Genomic DNA, 17,774 nt, shown 5'->3' with positions numbered 1-17,774 from the left:
TCGATAAAATGTGAGCTGCCGGTTAGACCCCTCCACACAGACAAGTTGTTATCGTACTGTAAACTCCTGAAACGGAGTGTTAGAGTTCAATCTGTTATTCACCATCAATATGTGTTATTAATTACTCGTAGCAGACCTGGTGATTTCAGCGTATACATATATAGTTTCATTGTGATATGCGGACATAATCACTTGTGGTACGATAAGTTTTAAATCCATTCCCCACTTTAAAACACTACAGGTTGAGCGACCGCGTCTTCGCTTTAACCCATGTTTGTTTATCGAAGACGGAGTGCTGGTGCGCGCGTTTGAAGAGGCGCACGTGAACGTTAGCGGTAGGTATAAAAGCGCCACTCACAAATATTGCACTCTACAGAGTGTTTTGAGTTTCGAACTATTCATACAAATGAAAAGGTGCGGCAAGCTGCCCGAAACCACGGTCCGCTGGAAGTTTGCGCTGTGTTCAGCGCCCTTTGCGCGCCCGGAATCCCTGCAGAGCTATGCGGCGAAGCTGCTTCCACAGGAGACGATGGCTACAGTGCTGCTCCCGTCCTTTCATCATGCCTTCAGTGAAACTTTTGAGCCATACTAGCCAATACACCGTTTGAAACAACACTTGAAGTTTACAGGTTGTCTCGTTACCTTTGAGACAATTGTAAATGATGTTTCGCTGTAGCATCAAGTATAACAGTAAATTTAACTTTCTAATAAGCCCATAGAGGACGCCCACAATGGTTAGTTCTAAAAGATAGATTACAAAAATGGTTACATATTGAAGCGTGTTTGAATTACTACTTAGACTTGAAGAACTCTCGGCATGAGTGGCGCCGAGTTGGAGGCTGGGAAGGCGCGGCTATATTTGTAGACGGTCCCCCGAGTAGAGTGAAAGTTGCCAAAATAAAGATGCCAGAGGAGCAGCAGGACCAGAGGGAGGTGGACCCACGCCCAGTTCGGCGGCCACGACGAAGATGGCGTCCCGCGAGAAAGCCAAAGGACAGCACGCGACGACCAAAAACGGACGACTCCCGCGAAGATGGGTGGCCTGTTTCGTATTGGCCATCATCCAGCTCATCATCGGCCTGGGCCTTCTGGCTGTTGGTGCCGCGGACGTTGTCTTCACGCTAGACCACAAGTGTAAAGATCGCACAGGAGCCTCCTTCTTGCAGGCGAGTCGCGCGCACCTTTTGTTGTCCCCGATCTTGCCGCGGCTTTCTGCACTGCCGTACGTCGCGCGCGCGTGCGCTGGGCCAAGTTGTGCGTGGAAAGCAATTGCACAGCTTTTCTCACTCAGCTTCGCGGTAATCATGCACAGCGTTTCGTTGCAAATGCGCGAAACATGGCCAGACACGCCGTCGACGACCGCGAATTGTTGCTAGGTCTGTATATGTCGACGCTGGCCGTGTCACGAGTTCCGGCACCTTGGCTAGTTCCCATTGTATGTAGTCCGCTACCAAACCAGAAAGTTTCATTTTACACTAAATGTTAACTTGCCCAGAGCGAAGTCGCGATTCTTGCCGTCCATGTTTCACAAGTGTTTGGCGCAAAATTTTCATAATAAATAAAGGCCCGCAAACTAAAGAGGAGGACTTCGAACACTGGGTGAGCGCGCAGTAGTAATTACTTTCCTGTTTACATGCAGCTTTATTCCTTAAAATTCAAATGGCCTTTAGAAGGCTGGTAATAAGACAGTCGGGGCGCACGTGTGCGCTTCTGTGATATATTGACTCAACATGGCAACTTTCTATTAGTGGGTGATATTCAAGTGCAAAATGAAATGAAATAATTCACAGTAGTGGATATACCTTTCAATGTCAGCCTGAAGGATGTAGGCCTGCTACTGTCTCACACCCATCACTAATGTTATTCCCGACATCCCAAAATATGAAACATGTCCAAGCCCCGTGACGCAAGCCTGTATTCTTATGCCGTTGCCAATGACACTACTTTGACAATCCCCTCTACTATTTGATCTTCATTAGTGAGCGATATGACACACTAATGGGAGGACATCCATTCACATTGTTGCATATATGACATAGTGATGCTTTCATTATTATAACTATTAAATTATTATAATTATTACATGACATTATACCTTCTTATGTGACGGGTTTAAATGTGCATTAAATTTTTCGATCTTGTTTCTCATAATTCAAGTTTTTCAATACTGCCCAAATTTCAGAGGGTATATAAGATCGATCTAGAACATAGTTTTTAGAAATGTTGGTAACTTGTGTACGTGGCACAGCCAATTGGTGCCAGTGAAGCAGTGAATTTCACTTGTGACACTTCATTTCTGGGAGTGTTGTTATAATATTCACAACTTGCAGCCTAATGCTCTGCAGTACACATACTAGGTATTAAGTATTCACTGGAAATGCTTTAACAACTTGTTTTTTTAGATATGTGCACATTTGAGCTAAAATTTATTCACAGGTTGTATTTGGTCTCAGATCTGTCTAAATGTTTGATAATAGCATATGCTTAGTTTGTCTAAAAAAAATAATTATTTTCTTTTATTTGTTAGTGTGTACACAAGTTCCAAGCAGTGTGGGCAATACAATGTAAGATAAAACAGCAACAAAACAAGAAAATTAACAACAGTGATGTAGGCACAATAATGTTAACTTAAAGTCTGATCAGCTGATTCAGTGAGACAATGACATTGATGTATGGTCCATGGAAAAAAAGAAAACTTGAACTGGTCAATACGTGCAAAATATATTAGTGCATTTGGTTGGCAGTGTCAGGTGGGCCTGCAAGTTAAATGTGATGAATATGGTGATTGATCTAGAGCTAGTTCAATATTTGAAAGTTCGGAGAGAAATTCAAGCCTAAATTTTTGCCGTCATACTTGGTAATAGCTGCATGTCGTTAGTTTCCATTAACTTTCAGGGCAAGCCTAACATGGCAAGTTTGTTAAATGTAAACCTTACAGTATTCCCTTGGATACGTTCAAGACTGTAAACATTAGATTTCATATAGGGGTCCCAGACAATGCATGCATATTTTAGTTTTAGCCTTAGCTGCCTAACAAGAGAAGCGTAGCAGAGAAGTTTGATATTAGTGGGAGTGGTCTTAAGTTTGTTTCAGGACACGGAGCTTGTGGAAGGCAGATGAGCAAATGTTACCAATATGAAGATTCCAAGATAGGTTAGAAGTCAGCGCCACAAATAGATATTTGTAGTAACTTATTGTTGTAGTGGTACAATATTTGATTGCATCTGCAAAGCTTGGGAAGTAAGTACCTGACATACTTGGCAGTACCAATCTGAACAGCATCTCATATCTCACTGCAAGGAATTTTGAACCATTACTTACATTTTCCTGGCAAACTAGGCAATTATAGCATCACCAAGTGCAGCTTCAAGACAATGGGGCCACTACCAAAGGCACAGTACTAAAAAATTTTTTGTTTTGGTTATCATTTCAGCTCAGCAGAAATAATCCATTAGAAGACCTCGATGAGGGCTAGTTGGTTCATATTTAAAACTGAGGTTGAACAGTGCAAATAAAACAAGGACACGAGGAAACAAATAACACAGACAAGTGCTGGGAAGTACAATTGCTTGACAAATGCTTGTCTGTGGTATTTGTTTCCTTGTGTCCTTGTTTTATTCACGCTGTTCAACCTCAGTTCTAAACAATCCAGTTCTAATTAAACTAGGCGAAAGAAAATGGTTCAAACCGGTTTGAATCAGTTCATGTTCACTACAGCATAAACAGCATAAATTTACTTTGTACAATAACTTGATGGTCCTTGTGAGATGCACAGAAAGAGTGGGAAGAAAAATGCATGCATGCTGTTCTTTGTGTCATAAGTGCTTACAAATAATTACAATAATGAGATTATGGGAGCATCCCTCAAAAGCAATATGTAATCAATGTCGCTCCTACTTCAGTTTACAAAGCACTGCGATAGAAGTGACTGCCTAGAAAGCACTTGCACTCGTTTCGCCGGGTTTACAGGATTCCTAGAACCGGACAACTATTTGACAGTTGTCACTTCCATGTGCTCAGAAGTGTGTTACTAACATCCCTGCTTCTTGACAAGCAATATTTAAAACTCCAGTAATGGTGCTGCCACTTATAAAATGACAGCAAGCCCACGTACATTAACAAATGTACGTGGCACAGTTGAACCACAAGTGCAGACAATGCATGGATGGTAAGCTCCAGAGAAGGTGGCCGACGTGAACCAAAAGCTGATACCTTTCTTCTTTTTGGTTTTGTTCCTGACTGAAAAAAAAAATGTTGCAGTTCGGCATGTTTTTGGTATAGGAGAACTTTCTGCTTGGATAAAAAGTTTCTTAATTAACCGCTCGCAATTTGTGGTTTACGAAAAAAACACTTTCCAACACAGTTGCAGTACCATCCAGAGTCCCCCAAGGGTCTGTTCTCGGACCATTGCTTTTCTTACTTTATATTAACGATATCACAGATAACATCAATTGCAGTATAAAAGTGTAAAACTATTCACAGACGACTGCATCATATACAGAGAAATTAATCATTACAATGATCATATTAAATTAAATTATTCTCTAGCTGACATAGCTGATTGGTGCTCTAAATGGCAGATGCAAATAAACATACAAAGTCCGCAATCATGACTGTAACCAGGAAAACGATATCATCAATATTTATATACGCAATTAACGTCACTCCACTTAACAAAGTTGAACACAAATATCTAGGCGTTACATTAACCTCGGAGGTCAAATGGAACAAACATATCAGTAATGCAATCTAAAAGGCACTGCGCAAACTATTTTCTTAAAAAGAAGACTGGTGCTTGCAACCCAGGCAATGAAGCTGCTTGCCTACACATCATTTGTAAGGCCTGTTCTCGAATACGCTAACACAGTCTGGTTTCCGCATACACTGATTAACATAAGTAAACTAGAATCAATACAAAGGAAAGCTGTGAGGTTCATCCATAACAAATATAACTGTACAGACTCGCCAACAAATCTTTTAACCCAGTCCGGTTTGCGAATGCTATCCACAAGCGCGAAACACGCTTGCTTAAAATTTTTGCTTCAACTACTAAAAAATAACTGTAGGATAGATACCCCAAATACATTTCATTCTTTGAGGCTCGACCTACACGTAACAAGCATTCGCACACATTGACAGAATACGCATGTAAAAATGACGCATTTAAGTATTCTTTCTTCCAGTTCGCAATAGCAGAATGGAACCAATTTGATGCTATTATCACTAACATTGAATCGTTATCCGAATTTATCTCACAAATAGAAAAAAACTGTGTGTGAATAACAGTACCTATGCATGCAGGGACACTGTTGCATATTGCTTTATTCATTAAGAAATTTTAATAAACCCTCACATTTATGACTGCTTATTCGTTTGCCATAATGATTCTCAAACACTCATAGCTTTATTTTAGTTGCTTCTGTTTTATTACTTGTCCCTAGTGATACCTGTGCTACTGTTATAAAGCCTCTTCCTTTCTTTCCCTTTCTTTTTTTTTCATTATTTTCTATTCCATTTGATCTTAACATGGTATACTTGTAGTGTAACTTGCACTGCCTATGTCGTTTTTTTTATAACCTATACTTTAATTTTCTTGCACTGTGCAGCTGAATTATTGTACTGCCCAACTGCCACGCTCTCGAACGAGAGCAGCAGTATTGAAAATAAATAAATAAATAAATAAAAAATTTGTGCAATCTTTTTTACATTTCTTTTCCACTTTTCAGTTTAGCTATAGTTCAGTACCATGGTTCCAAAAAATTATAAAGCTTATTCTGTAGTAGCACGCTATGTTATCCACACCACTGCCATCTGATGTGACTGTTGCATATAAGTGGCTGAATTTTGTCGATTTTGCAGGGTGTCGTATGCGTCGTTTCTGCTGCCTTTGCCCTGGCTGCATACTCGCCACGTCGAGTTCGAACACAGGGGCATCCGAATAGAGTCCTGGTCGCGGTGCATGTTCTGCTGTCCTTCCTTGTGGCAGTAGTCAGCTTCAATGTTGTGACATGCTTGGCCACCTACACAGGTGACAGGACCACAGGTAAGTCTTACTTCCTTCTGCCCCATGCCTCAGTTGCAGCTGCAACACTTTTTAGCTCAAAGCCCATATTCACAACTCCTCTCTTGCTTAACAACTTTTCCTGATCGACTATCATTTCGGCACTGACCACTGATAGTAGCGATAAGTGGGATTGTGAGACAGCCATCATGACACTGGCCAATCACGGACAATGCTTCCTCTTGCTCCGATGGGTCACTGAAACTTGAGATTACACAACATCCAATATTAAATGAGCGGTCAGGCAGCTTACGTGGTGTCACGCCATCTCGGCATGCCCACTCTTTGCATATGTGGCAGATTGCCTCTAAAGCATGGTGCATGGCTACATATGCACTCAGATGCACTTACAGCCATGCACAGCCACGGCCAAAACACGCGACAACTTAACCCCCCGCATGCGCCTGATCACGTTGCCGCGAGCTCGCTCCCCTTCCCCTCTTTCCCTTTGCTTGCACGGGCACGGTAAGGCAGCACTCGTGAAGCCACCATCTTTCTTCTCTCACCTTCACACACTTTCACTCACACCTAAAGCACACAGTGCGCTTATCGCACTTGTACTTTATTGATCGTTTTTGCGGAGCAGTTCGTTCTAGAGAAAAGAGATGGTAGTTTCAGCGGTGTGCTCCACTTTGCCTCAGTGACGGCGCACAAATATGAAACTATTACCGCTTCTACCTTTCTTCTGTGCGATCCACTGTTGGAAATGCAACAGAGTTTTCGTTAATGCGCTATGCTCCAAGCACGCTGGATTGAATCATGTGGATTGAAGACGTGTGCAGTAGTTGACTGCAAAAATAGTGACTGGCATATTAAGGAATGAAATGAATCTGTGTAGTCAAGTTTGCAGACCGCTGCTGCAACTTTCCACATGTGTTACCTGCACTTTGAGATGTATGGCTTTCCTCAATTATACAGAAATTTACTTGTCCGCCAGTGTTGTATCGCTAACCTTAAAAGAAAGGGCTTCAGCCTCGGAACATTGGAAAGAGTTAGTACCGCTTGTTAAACAATAACAAAACGAGTAGCGCCACTTCCTACCATAGCAAGTTTTGCGCGCATTATCTACACACATCTACCCCAGCTGGTATGGAAACTTACGCCACTCTATCGCCAACGTGTCAAGAATAAGTGAATTGGAGCACACTTGAATATATGTGCACTGCATACGTGCAATAAATCACAGACTGTACCGATAGTGCATGAATGGTCGAAGCTGAATGTTTCGTGACGGTCCACTAGAGTAAGCAAGTTACTAGCGATAATACATCTTTGCTACAAGGTATTAAAATGCCCGAAGTAGCTACGTTTCAAGCCTTGTGCGCAGCAAGAACAAATCTATCGGAAGTGAGCACACCCACGAGCGATTAGATAGAAAATAATCAGATAGTGACCGCACCAAGGAACCTTGCTGAGTCAGAAACGTGACAAGCCACTGCGTCAAAATATATTTGCCAAATAAAGTACAAAGAGCAAAACAGAATAACATTGAATCAATTCATGAGTGGAAAGTTTGAATAGCTTGGAATATATATTTAGCACTGCTTTTAGAACAAGCACCATATACACTGCTCGTGCCATCTGGACATAGGTTAATTAGCTCTGAAAGCACTTTTGCATGTTCTCTCAAACTGTGGCCAAAGCTTCATGTCGTCCAACCGGTCACCATCTACGCCATGTCCCGAAACAGGGGTTTGCTAAGCCGCACTGGCGTCGTACATATACATTGTTAACACGGATTCAACGGAGGCAGTTGAGGGAAGCAATGGACACATCACCATGTGATCAAACACAGTAGCGCTCACAGGATTGCCACGAAAGGGGTCAATACGAAACATGATTCGGATCCACTTTGGTGGTCGCTCTTGTCGCGTGGCGCACGATTTGAGAGGTGCCTTTGCAAACAGCCGTTTGTAATTCAGTCATTTGACCATCTGCATATGCAGAAGTTTCCATTTATTGTCTCGGCGTTCCTTTGTGGCGGCAGTGAAATTTCGTTATATTGAAATGGCATACAAATGTACTTTGTTATATTGAATTTCTAAAAACATGGTGTTCTATGAACGAGAGGCCACGAAAAAGTTATACTTCTGCACACACTAGGCCACACGTTTAGTCAGCCAGATGGCCGTGACGTGACTTGCGCGATGACGCACACACTAGGCACACATTTCATTATTCAGAACTATGGAGTTGTTGTGGCATTGGGGAAGCGTGCTCGTCTTGCATCCCGGAGGCCCGACTTTGATTCCCACTCGGACCGAAATTTAACTAAAATTCGTTTCAAAGGCATTAGTTCACTTTGTGTACATGAACTTCCCTGAGAATTTTGACATCGATCCGAGTATTCTTTGACGTGTTCTTACTCTTTGCTGCCGGAAATTTTTGGTACCATCATTCAGTCACGCCGCCGACTACAACGCCAGGTTTTCGTGTAATGGGGCATATAATGCTTTTGCATTAATTTGTGTCATTACGTGTCAGTGCATTCATGGGTAAGTATGCCAACCTATGTCTATGTATCATGCTGCTTATGTGCATTTGACTCTTGGCATGTTTTGCTTTGCATCGGCAGCCCTGTTTGCAGTTATCCTATCCAAGGTAGTGCTGACCTACACGTGCCATGTCTTGGGAGGCGTCTGTGCGGGTGTGGCGGTGCCCGACCTGTGCCGCAATGGTTCCGGCCTTGTGACATTTGACACCTTCCACAGGGATATCACTGCCAAGCAGGTAGGTGCAGTGAGGACAGAGTGATAGACAGATCAAGTAAACAGACCATGAAGCGACATTTTAACTTTGCAAATTTTTTTCATGTGTATACAGTTAGTATAAAATATCTTATATAACCTGGCTGCCGTGAACTGCATAGTTTATTGTCATGTTTGGGCTTAGTACATGACAGTGACAAGAACTTTATTAGAGTGTCCTGAGGAACTTGATTGGGGGGAACCGAAGGCTCCCCGATCAAGTTGGTGGCTCCGCCCACGACGGGACAAGGAGATGGTGACTCTCCGCGACGTCACGGGCCCTCTGGACAGCCTGTAGTTGGTTTGGTATGATGTGACGGCATGTAGTTGGTTCGCTTAGTACATGCAAAATTTTTTTTGGACTTGCGAGCTGCATTTGCAGCATTGCTATTGTAATAAACATGTTTTTCCCAGAGCCGTGTGACATCATTTACTGTTTCAAGTACGAAAAGATGTGCCTCGTAGAATTTTGCCCATTGTGCAACAAAATTTGGCTAAAAGGCAAATATGCCAAAGAGAAAATGCTTTGCTAGTATGGAGATCCTCTTTTTTTTTATCATTTTTGAAAAAGGATGCTACTAGTTAAGGAACTTGAGAAGCAATGATGGTTGGGTAGGATAGTATTGAGAAAAAGGAGCAAGCTAGCCACATACTAGCCCTGTGGTCATGATTAACATTATTTATGCAAGCGTGTGCACATTTCTGCATGTGCTTGGATTGACCAGAAAACTCGTATGCGGCCTGGCCCACTAGATGTAGAGCTTAACTTCAGCTCGACAGTTGATGTGCTGGTTGTTCACATGGCACTGTGAATGTTTACTACAAGTGATAATGTGCAAAACACCGCAGGCTCATACTTTTGGTAGAGCTGCAGTTCCTCATTTTTCCTTTTTTTTTCTCTTATCTTAATATGGTGACCAGTGCGTACAACAGGACTAGAGAGAGAAAGAGGTATTTATTATGATAGAAAAGCCGAGAGGTCGGCCTGAATCAATGTTCTCACCTGCTACTCAGCGATGGGGGAAGGGGAAAGGGTGTAGAAAGAATAGAGAAGACGTTGATTATGAGGATGAAGATGGTGGCGAGAATCTTGCACGTTCCAAGACTCTTCAAAGTCTCTTGTCCAGTCTGCTCTCATACAGAAATTTGTTGAGAAGCTTCAGATTATGAGGCTGATGACGAGAATCAGGCGAAGGTCCCAATAGAATCTTTTCAGTTAATGGTCCAACAGCAAATTTTGACAAGACGTCTGTCAGCGATTTTCTCTGTACATCAAATCGCGGGCAGATGCACAGGAGGTGTTCTGTCGTCTCAGGAGTACTGCATTCCTCACAATTCGGACTTTTCGCCCGGCCGGTGAGATGTAGGTAGTGCCGCGTGAAGGCCACGCCTAATCGTATTCTGTGCAGCAAGCTTACATCACACCTTTTCATGTTCAGTGGTATTCGTATTTTCATCTCTGGGTTGAGTTCGTGAAGGCGGTGATGACGATGACCTAGCGAGGCCCAATATACTGCGATATTATCATGCAGAAGTCTGTACACTAGGGTATCAGTGTCTGGTCGTGAAAATGGGATAGACACTGGCGTGGCATTAATGTGGGCCATCTTTGCCTCTGTGACTGTGAGCTCATTTTCATGTAAGCCACAGTGTCCCTGAATCCACTGAAACCTTATGCAATGGCCAGCTCTTAGGACGACATTGTGCGATTCGATCGCCTCTTGAGCAAGGACATAGTAAGGTCCTCGTCTAAGGGCGGAATTGATAACTTGAAGTGCCGGCTTGGAATCGCAAAATATAGTATATATATAAGGGGAGATACAAACAGGACATATGTGCTGTTACCTTCCTTGTCTTGTCATCTTTTGCCAAATTGAATGAAACCAAGCTTGCGCAGCTTCAAGCGCTTACTGAGCCGACTTTCCACACCATCTCCATTAATTTCAGGTGCCACAGAACCAGAGTAGCAACGCCCCCACCACGACAGCTGCTCCCAGCAGTGCAGCTGGGCCAGTGCAGCTACCTGAGGCACGTAGCCATGTACAAGAGGCCCCTGGCACAGGCGAGAAGCTCACTGTAGTCACTCTTCCAGAGGCAGACGTCATCTACGCCGTGCCTGAAAACAGCTACGTAGTGCGTCGCCCAGAGGGGTCATACGTGGCTCCCCCTGGCAACTCCCGGCTGGCACCCTTCTTCCCCACCTATACACGGGTTGCCATTGAATGACAGTGTCTATTGCAGGAAGGTTGCAGGCCACACTGAGGCCATGTCGCACATGCAAACATTCGATGGACACACAACAAGCCACCGAAAATGTCCTCGCCATCCTTTCCCAGCTCTGGTAACAGGCTTCAGTCATTTTGGCCTTGGCAAATGTCCCTAGGTGGCCACTGAGACTTCATTTGTCTGTCTTTCTTGTCTCTGTTTAGCTGAAGACATAATGCTGCCTTGTGGCTGTCCATCTGGCTGTTTACCATCTTGCAGCCATGAGTGGTCATGCAGCCTGTATATAATTTTTGTGCTATGTGATCTGCCCTTCACTCCACAACTATAATGTGTACTGCAAACAAGCTCTACTGCCTCTAGTTGCAGCTTTTATGCCATACTTCAGTAATGATGTTGAAGCAAAATGGTCCAGTTGAATTATTTCTGTGCTTATGGAACCACCAATTCATCAAAAATATCATACGCTAGTTGATTGCCTGGCAAGGAATCTTTAGGCTGGTTTGACATCTCTTCATCATCTTGTCTTCCTTTTCTTCCTTTTATATTGCACTCACTCAATTGATAATTAAACATGGTGTTTAAAAAATGCTTATTTTATCACTTATATCCTCTGCAGAGAGCCAAACACCTGAAAAATGAAGTATGCAAGACGTCTAAGCAGTTTGTTGTTAACAAGCTGTTGTGTGCAACGGCTGTGTTTTCTGAGTGAGACAGTGGTGCAGTTCTGAAAGGAAGCAAGATTTCTGCCTGTAAATTGTTCCTAAGCAGTTATAAGTGTGCCCTCAAAAGCCAGCATGGCCACTAACTGTAAAGCATCATCCATAGTGAATGTTTCTTGCTGATTTTTGACGTGGTCGTTCCAACATCAGCTTAACCATTTTACACTGTGCCATAGCCACGCTGTTACGGTTGAAATGCCTGCCATGGTGTTTTTGTACCATTAAACAAGCAAATCAAATAAAACTAGGGCACTGTTATTGTCTGGTCATCACAAGCATTAAATGGAATGTTGGATGGAATTACACCAAAAGCATGTTGAAAATATGTTCCACATAGCTCTTCTTTCTTTAGGCTGTTGTTGCAGTGCCTTTGATTGTGCAACTTAACTATTGCACTGCAGTCAACATCTGATTTTTCAGGCTCCCTAGGGCTGCGAAATGTCTGAAAAATCGGGCAGTCCGAAAGAAATGAATGCATGCCTAGGCACATCGGAAGTGTAGCTCTCAAGGCCTGTCAGTACGCTTATCAGGTGTATCAGTGCTTTTACTGCGACAGGAGACGGCGGATGCATGCATGCATGTATAATTAAGGAGTGCATATTGTGTCCCATGACAGTTGCACCTTTCTACGCTTGGTATGCTTTACCGCGTAACACCGCTGTACCACAGCGAAGCTGACTTTTGGAAATGGCATTATGCAGTGCACCGAGCTCTTCGTGCTTCGAAATCATCGGCCAGAATTACTTGTCAAGATGGAGTCAGTGCTATTGCTGACAGTGGTGAATTTTTTTCAATTAAAGAAAAAACTGCGCCGAACAGCAGAAAGCTTGATGGTGTATGGCTGCCAGTGAATCGAGAGTGCCGATTTGAGGCGTTGATAATCAAAATGGCATCAGCAGTGGCGTCAATTAATGCCATTTCAGACCTGCAGTCATGCCAAAGAGCCTGGGATTTTAGTGCCCAAACTTTCGGACGTTCTTATACATTGGCTCTATGGGGGGGCAAGTGGCGGTGCCCCGAAACCGGCCGAATTATCTAATATGTCTGAAAAATTTCTCGTTGACTGCACATCTGAGCAAAGTGATATAGGAAAGTATGCCTAGACTATAAAGCTAGGCACCTTATGAATGCGTATTTAATGATACTACTATGTGTATCAGACTTTTTTCTCTTTCTGTTTCGCAAACATTTTTACTGGAACAAGCAAGGACATGGTTGAAGGCTAAGTTCTTTCCTTGAAGACATGCTCAAACATTACTTATGCTTGCTACTTAATCTTGTTGGATCACTTGTCACTCAACCGAATGTTAAGCCTCCCCTTTCTTTTTCTTTCTTTTTTTTTCTGCATTCATCGCGCAAACCAGTGATTGCGACTGGCAAAGTGTACCTCTCTTTGTACCCATCCAGAACCAACGAGGCCTGTTTTCATTGATGTTGCTGCTCGCTTTTTGCTGGCTTTTATTGAAAGTGTGTCAGTTTGCCAGCTAGATGTTTACCTATGATTTTGCAAAGTGCTTTTCTCTTTCTGGCTGCTGTTGGTATTCTGATGAAGTCTTTACGTAAACCCTTACCCTTTACCCCGCTGCTGTGGAAGCATTGTCTTCATGTTTGTAATGTGACAACAAATTTAATGTGCAGATAAAAAATTTTAGATCCCACAAAATAAGTACGTTGATGATTCTAACACTAACTGAAACCACATACAACCATGGCCAAAGGCTTGTAAAAAAAACCCTCGAGTCCATTGTATCCATCCTTGCCACTTAGCTCCTGCTTAGCTATGATGTTCTGCTGCTGGGAATGAGGACTGAGATTCAGTTCCCATCCTAAGTGACCTTGGAGGCAAAACTCGTGTACTTCGTCATGGTGACAATGGCTATGGCATTGTTTTGCGGAGCATGCAGATGCGGGCTTGTTTCCTGGCCGCGGGAGCCGCATTCTGATAGGGTAGTATGCAAAAAAGCTTGTGTAGTGTGTTTTGGGTGCACAATAAAAAGCCCCAGGTGGCATAAGTTTACTTGGAGACCAGTCTAAATTTATTAGTGCCGTTTAGTGTAGACCTTCTCTTCTACTGCAGCTGCGGCGACTGTGCGTGTCCTTTCTTGGAAGAAATTTGCAGTGGGTTCAAAGGCTAGCCAATCTGAAATAGCTGATAGCATCTTGTGTGCTGTCTTCTCATATGCCAAGTCCGCATTCTAGAGAGAAGCAGCATGAAGGGAAATTCGCTCACTGCTGCTGCCATTCTTTATTGCGCCAGCATTCTGACAGCGAGTGCCTGTGATCATCAAGCGAGATGTGTTCATGTTGCATGTGCACACGTGACAACGTGCTTGTTAATTTAATTAGTAAGCAAATCTTTATAGCAGTTTATGCAGCTGATAAAGCAACTAACCTTACTTTGTACAGCTGTCCAATAATTTGCTATTGCAAGCAATGCTTCACCTGTCAGGCGAAACTGTGACTTTCAAGCATCAGCATTGTACGTGCATTTGTGCTCTGCAACTCTGGAAGGACCACAGCGTACACAGACACATCGATGTGCCTTCTGGATGGCCCTTGTAATAAGTTTACTATGCTTTTGTGAAGTTGGCCACCATGTCATGTTCCAGTCCTATAGACTGTTGTTTCCTTTTCTTCCACTGCCATGGTAACCAAAACCAAATGATCCTGTGTGCCTTTTTCACAAAACAGCACTGCCAAAGAACGCTGTTAACAAAAGTAAGCCAGTATGTCATAGCATACAACTGCACAAGAGTACTGAAAGTATTTGTATATGGCATGTTCTATGTAAGTTTCAAGGATTTCTAGATGTCTTTGCAACTATATTTCACATTACTGGTGGTGTGGCCAGAACAGAGTACATTGTTTCATTTACAGTGAATTGTACAAGATACCGGTGCTAGTTAAACCAACCTTAATCACCATTATTCGCGACTCAGTTTGGTGTGGTAGTGCTTTTTTCCTGCCACACTAATTCTTTTATATGTGAACATAGTGGAACATGAATCGACTGCAATTGCTGGCGAAGTCAAAACCCAGTCAAGGCGATTATGCTTATTTTGTGTAGTGTTATTCGTTTTTATCATTTCTTCTCTTCCTTTTCCCCTACCACATTTATCATTTAGATAGGTCTGCATTGCCACAATGTGGATGTGCTTAACTTGGTTCTCTCATAATGTTTCTGGTGGACAGACCCAGTTGTCTTGCAGCAACAGCTCTTTGTCAGAGATACAATTTTATATGTAGATACGTAAATATATGCACATATTTCTGTGTTTACATTTGCGTATTGTTTTAGACTTCCTGGGCAAGATCTGTAGCCTTTAACATTGGGTCACAGCTTTCCTTTAGTTATTCAGGGTTTGGTTGGTTCCTGTTTTATGTAGCACTGTCCTTTTAGTGCTATGCTCAGCTACTGTATTCATCTTTTTTTTTTCTTTTTTCCTCGAGAGCGGGACAACTTTGTATCAAAGAGTAAGGCGGCCATTTTGGATGCCTGTTGGTCTTTGTTCTGCACCACCTCATTTTTGCATCTTTATAGCACCCTGTACACTTGCCAGAAGAGTGGCAAAATACTTTGTGTGTGTTTGTACATGTTTGTCTGCATTATACAGTGCAAAATAGATATGCCTTAAGCTCGACCCACATGGAGTACTTGCCCATCTGGCTACATGACTGCATCAGCTTATACGGCTTATGGTCTGTATTCGTCTGGTTGTGTAAAAGGCTCAGTTCATCATCGTGCCCCTCGCAACTGGAATAAGTTACTTAATTGGGCGACTTGGAATTGCAAAGCCATAGTGGACTTTCAGCGCAGGATTGCAGAAATCACAGGAATGAACGAGCAGCACTCTGTACACGGTTTTTTATTCCCATGATTTTTGTGTCATTATGCCCTGAACTTCTGCTATAGATTCTACATAACCACCCAGGTACCATTTAATTTCAGTAGTTGTTGCCCTAGTTAGCCACTCGGCATATATGGCTGCAGACTGAGTTGAGCTTTGGAGTGCAGTGACACTGACTTCTAGTGTACGTAAATATGTCAGTGAATTTCTGCATATTACATTGTATGACTGCACATAGTGATTTCAAGGTGTTCAAGCTCACGCAGACTCATAACCAGACTCATGTGCAGTGCTCCATGTGATGCAGGCTTTGTCCTGATGCGTCACGAACATGCAGCAGCTTGCAAGTGTGATAAACATGTCAAGAGCTTGTTTTTGTTTGTTTGTGAAAGCATTGACTTATAAAGTCATGCCTCCTAACTGTGGCCAAAAACTTTGCTACAATGCCAACAGATTGTCTACACTACTACTTACTGCTTGATGTAATTTATTGCCGATAAGTGTTAGTTATGGAAGCTCGTCTTACATTCTCGCAAGACAACTCAAATCATGCAATCGTGTCTTATGCTTCCTCTCTATAATCAAAACTCATTTGTGTACTCTCCCGGCTAGTACTATACCCTGCAGTTCAATATGTACATGTTACAATGAATGTTGCATTTGTAAGGGATCCAAGTGCAAACAGCTCTGCTAGCACCTGCTGGCTCATTTGTGGTCAAATTTCACAGAGGTAGTGTTTCGTAGTGCAATTTGTTTGGTACCATGCTTGTAAGTAGTAATTAATTGTCTTGCACAGAATAAATAGAAAGTACATGTCACTTGCATTATGCGAAAGTAGATTTTTTTCATTAAGTAGTTATTGTGAGCTCGAATAGGGAGCAGAGTTGCACATTTGTTTTTCATGCTTCATTTGCAATACAATTCGCTGGGCGCAATCACATGGTTCATAATGCACCTGTGCACTGCAGAAAAGCTGCCATTGAGGGAGCGCTAAACATTGGCAACGACAGCACCAGCTCCTTCTCGCATTTCAGCTTGTCTGATGAAGAATGCTTCTTTTGTTCATTCAGTGCAAATTTCTCATAAGTGCCTTTTATGTTGACCGTGCTTGCTGTTTTGTTGATAGGCATCTGTTTTTGACAGATGGCACCAGGCTACACATCAGTGCATGCAGAAGGGTATTTCTTTTTGTAGCTAGCAAATCATGCAAGAAAGCATGCTTGAAAGATCGAGATAAAGTGGTTTGAATGCGCTGCTATCTCTGCTACTAGCGTTTTGTCCAGCCTGGCTCCTACACCCACTAAGTGTGGCTTTCCCTCACAACCATGCTTTATTTGGTGCACAAGACGGTGGATCTCCATGTTACTCTTTTCCCCACAAAAACACACATTAAAGTCTACTATGGAAGTGCGGCCTATTGCCAAGAGGGCAAGCCTGCAATGCATATTTTCTTGTTCAGAGTGGGTGCTTTGCCCTCCTAGGCCATACAATACCATTGTATCTTCTAATGAGAAAAAAAAAGTGACTTGTTTGGCCAGGCATTGCTGCAGACATCTACTTCCAATGTATGCCAGATGAAATGATCAAGTGCAACAACTGGGTACCAAGTCAAACAAAATACAGTGTATCATGACACCTCTGTATGGAATTTGAGTGAGAACAATAGTGGCTTTGCCAGGGGAGCTGGTTATACAGGGTTCTCTTATTGACGTAACATGCAGTGCATAGGATGAAGGTCTGCAGTTGATTTTACATTTTTGTTCCTAGTTGTTACATTGTTGTCTGTTTGCATGCAGTGAATAGCGAGGCAGTTAGTGCTACATGTACACTGCTCTAACTGTCCACCAATGGCGTATATTTTCTTTTAATAACTGCCAACATTTGTTTTTGTGAAGCCTCATTAAACACATGACTTCAGACAGCTGTCTGTCTTTTCACTGGTAAAGTACACTGAACAACAATACATTTCCTGTAAACAATTGAAGGGTCTACTGGCGATACAATATACTTTTTCTGGTACACAAGCACCACCAACAGCCGTGCAAGTGCGTATGGGAAATTTGTGCACGCTGCAGAGGCGGGCATCGTACATTTGCTTTCCTCTTGCATGGTATGAGAACCTGTCAACAATAAAACTGAAGTAAATTTGGCAAGGTGGCACATGTTACTGGCT

At 42.7% G+C, this 17,774-nt stretch overlaps 1 protein-coding gene across 1 annotated transcript; it reads left to right on the top strand.

The window, feature by feature from the left end:
* The first annotated feature begins 571 nt into the window (after window positions 1-571).
* LOC142557706 (uncharacterized) lies at window positions 572-17,522 on the top strand. The gene is made up of 4 exons (XM_075669745.1): window positions 572-1,166; window positions 5,860-6,043; window positions 8,637-8,791; window positions 10,756-17,522. Exons 1-4 carry the CDS (start codon window positions 969-971, stop codon window positions 11,032-11,034), a joined length of 816 nt encoding a protein of 271 aa, XP_075525860.1. The 5' UTR covers window positions 572-968; the 3' UTR covers window positions 11,035-17,522.
* The last annotated feature ends 252 nt before the right edge of the window (window positions 17,523-17,774 follow it).

Source organism: Dermacentor variabilis, chromosome 9 (genome assembly GCF_050947875.1).
Source record: "Dermacentor variabilis isolate Ectoservices chromosome 9, ASM5094787v1, whole genome shotgun sequence".
Taxonomy (NCBI): domain Eukaryota; kingdom Metazoa; phylum Arthropoda; class Arachnida; order Ixodida; family Ixodidae; genus Dermacentor; species Dermacentor variabilis.
The sequence above is the reverse complement of the archived record's forward strand: the minus strand, read 5'-3'. Positions and strand labels throughout refer to the sequence as shown.

Excerpts from the sequence above, each read along its gene's own strand:
- LOC142557706 (XM_075669745.1), top strand. The coding sequence starts at position 969 with ATGGCGTCCCGCGAGAAAGCCAAAGGACAGCACGCGACGACCAAAAAC. Across the intron at positions 1,167-5,859 it reads CAGGAGCCTCCTTCTTGCAG|GGTGTCGTATGCGTCGTTTC; the intron begins GCGAGTCGCGCG and ends TCGATTTTGCAG. Across the intron at positions 8,792-10,755 it reads GGGATATCACTGCCAAGCAG|GTGCCACAGAACCAGAGTAG; the intron begins GTAGGTGCAGTG and ends CATTAATTTCAG.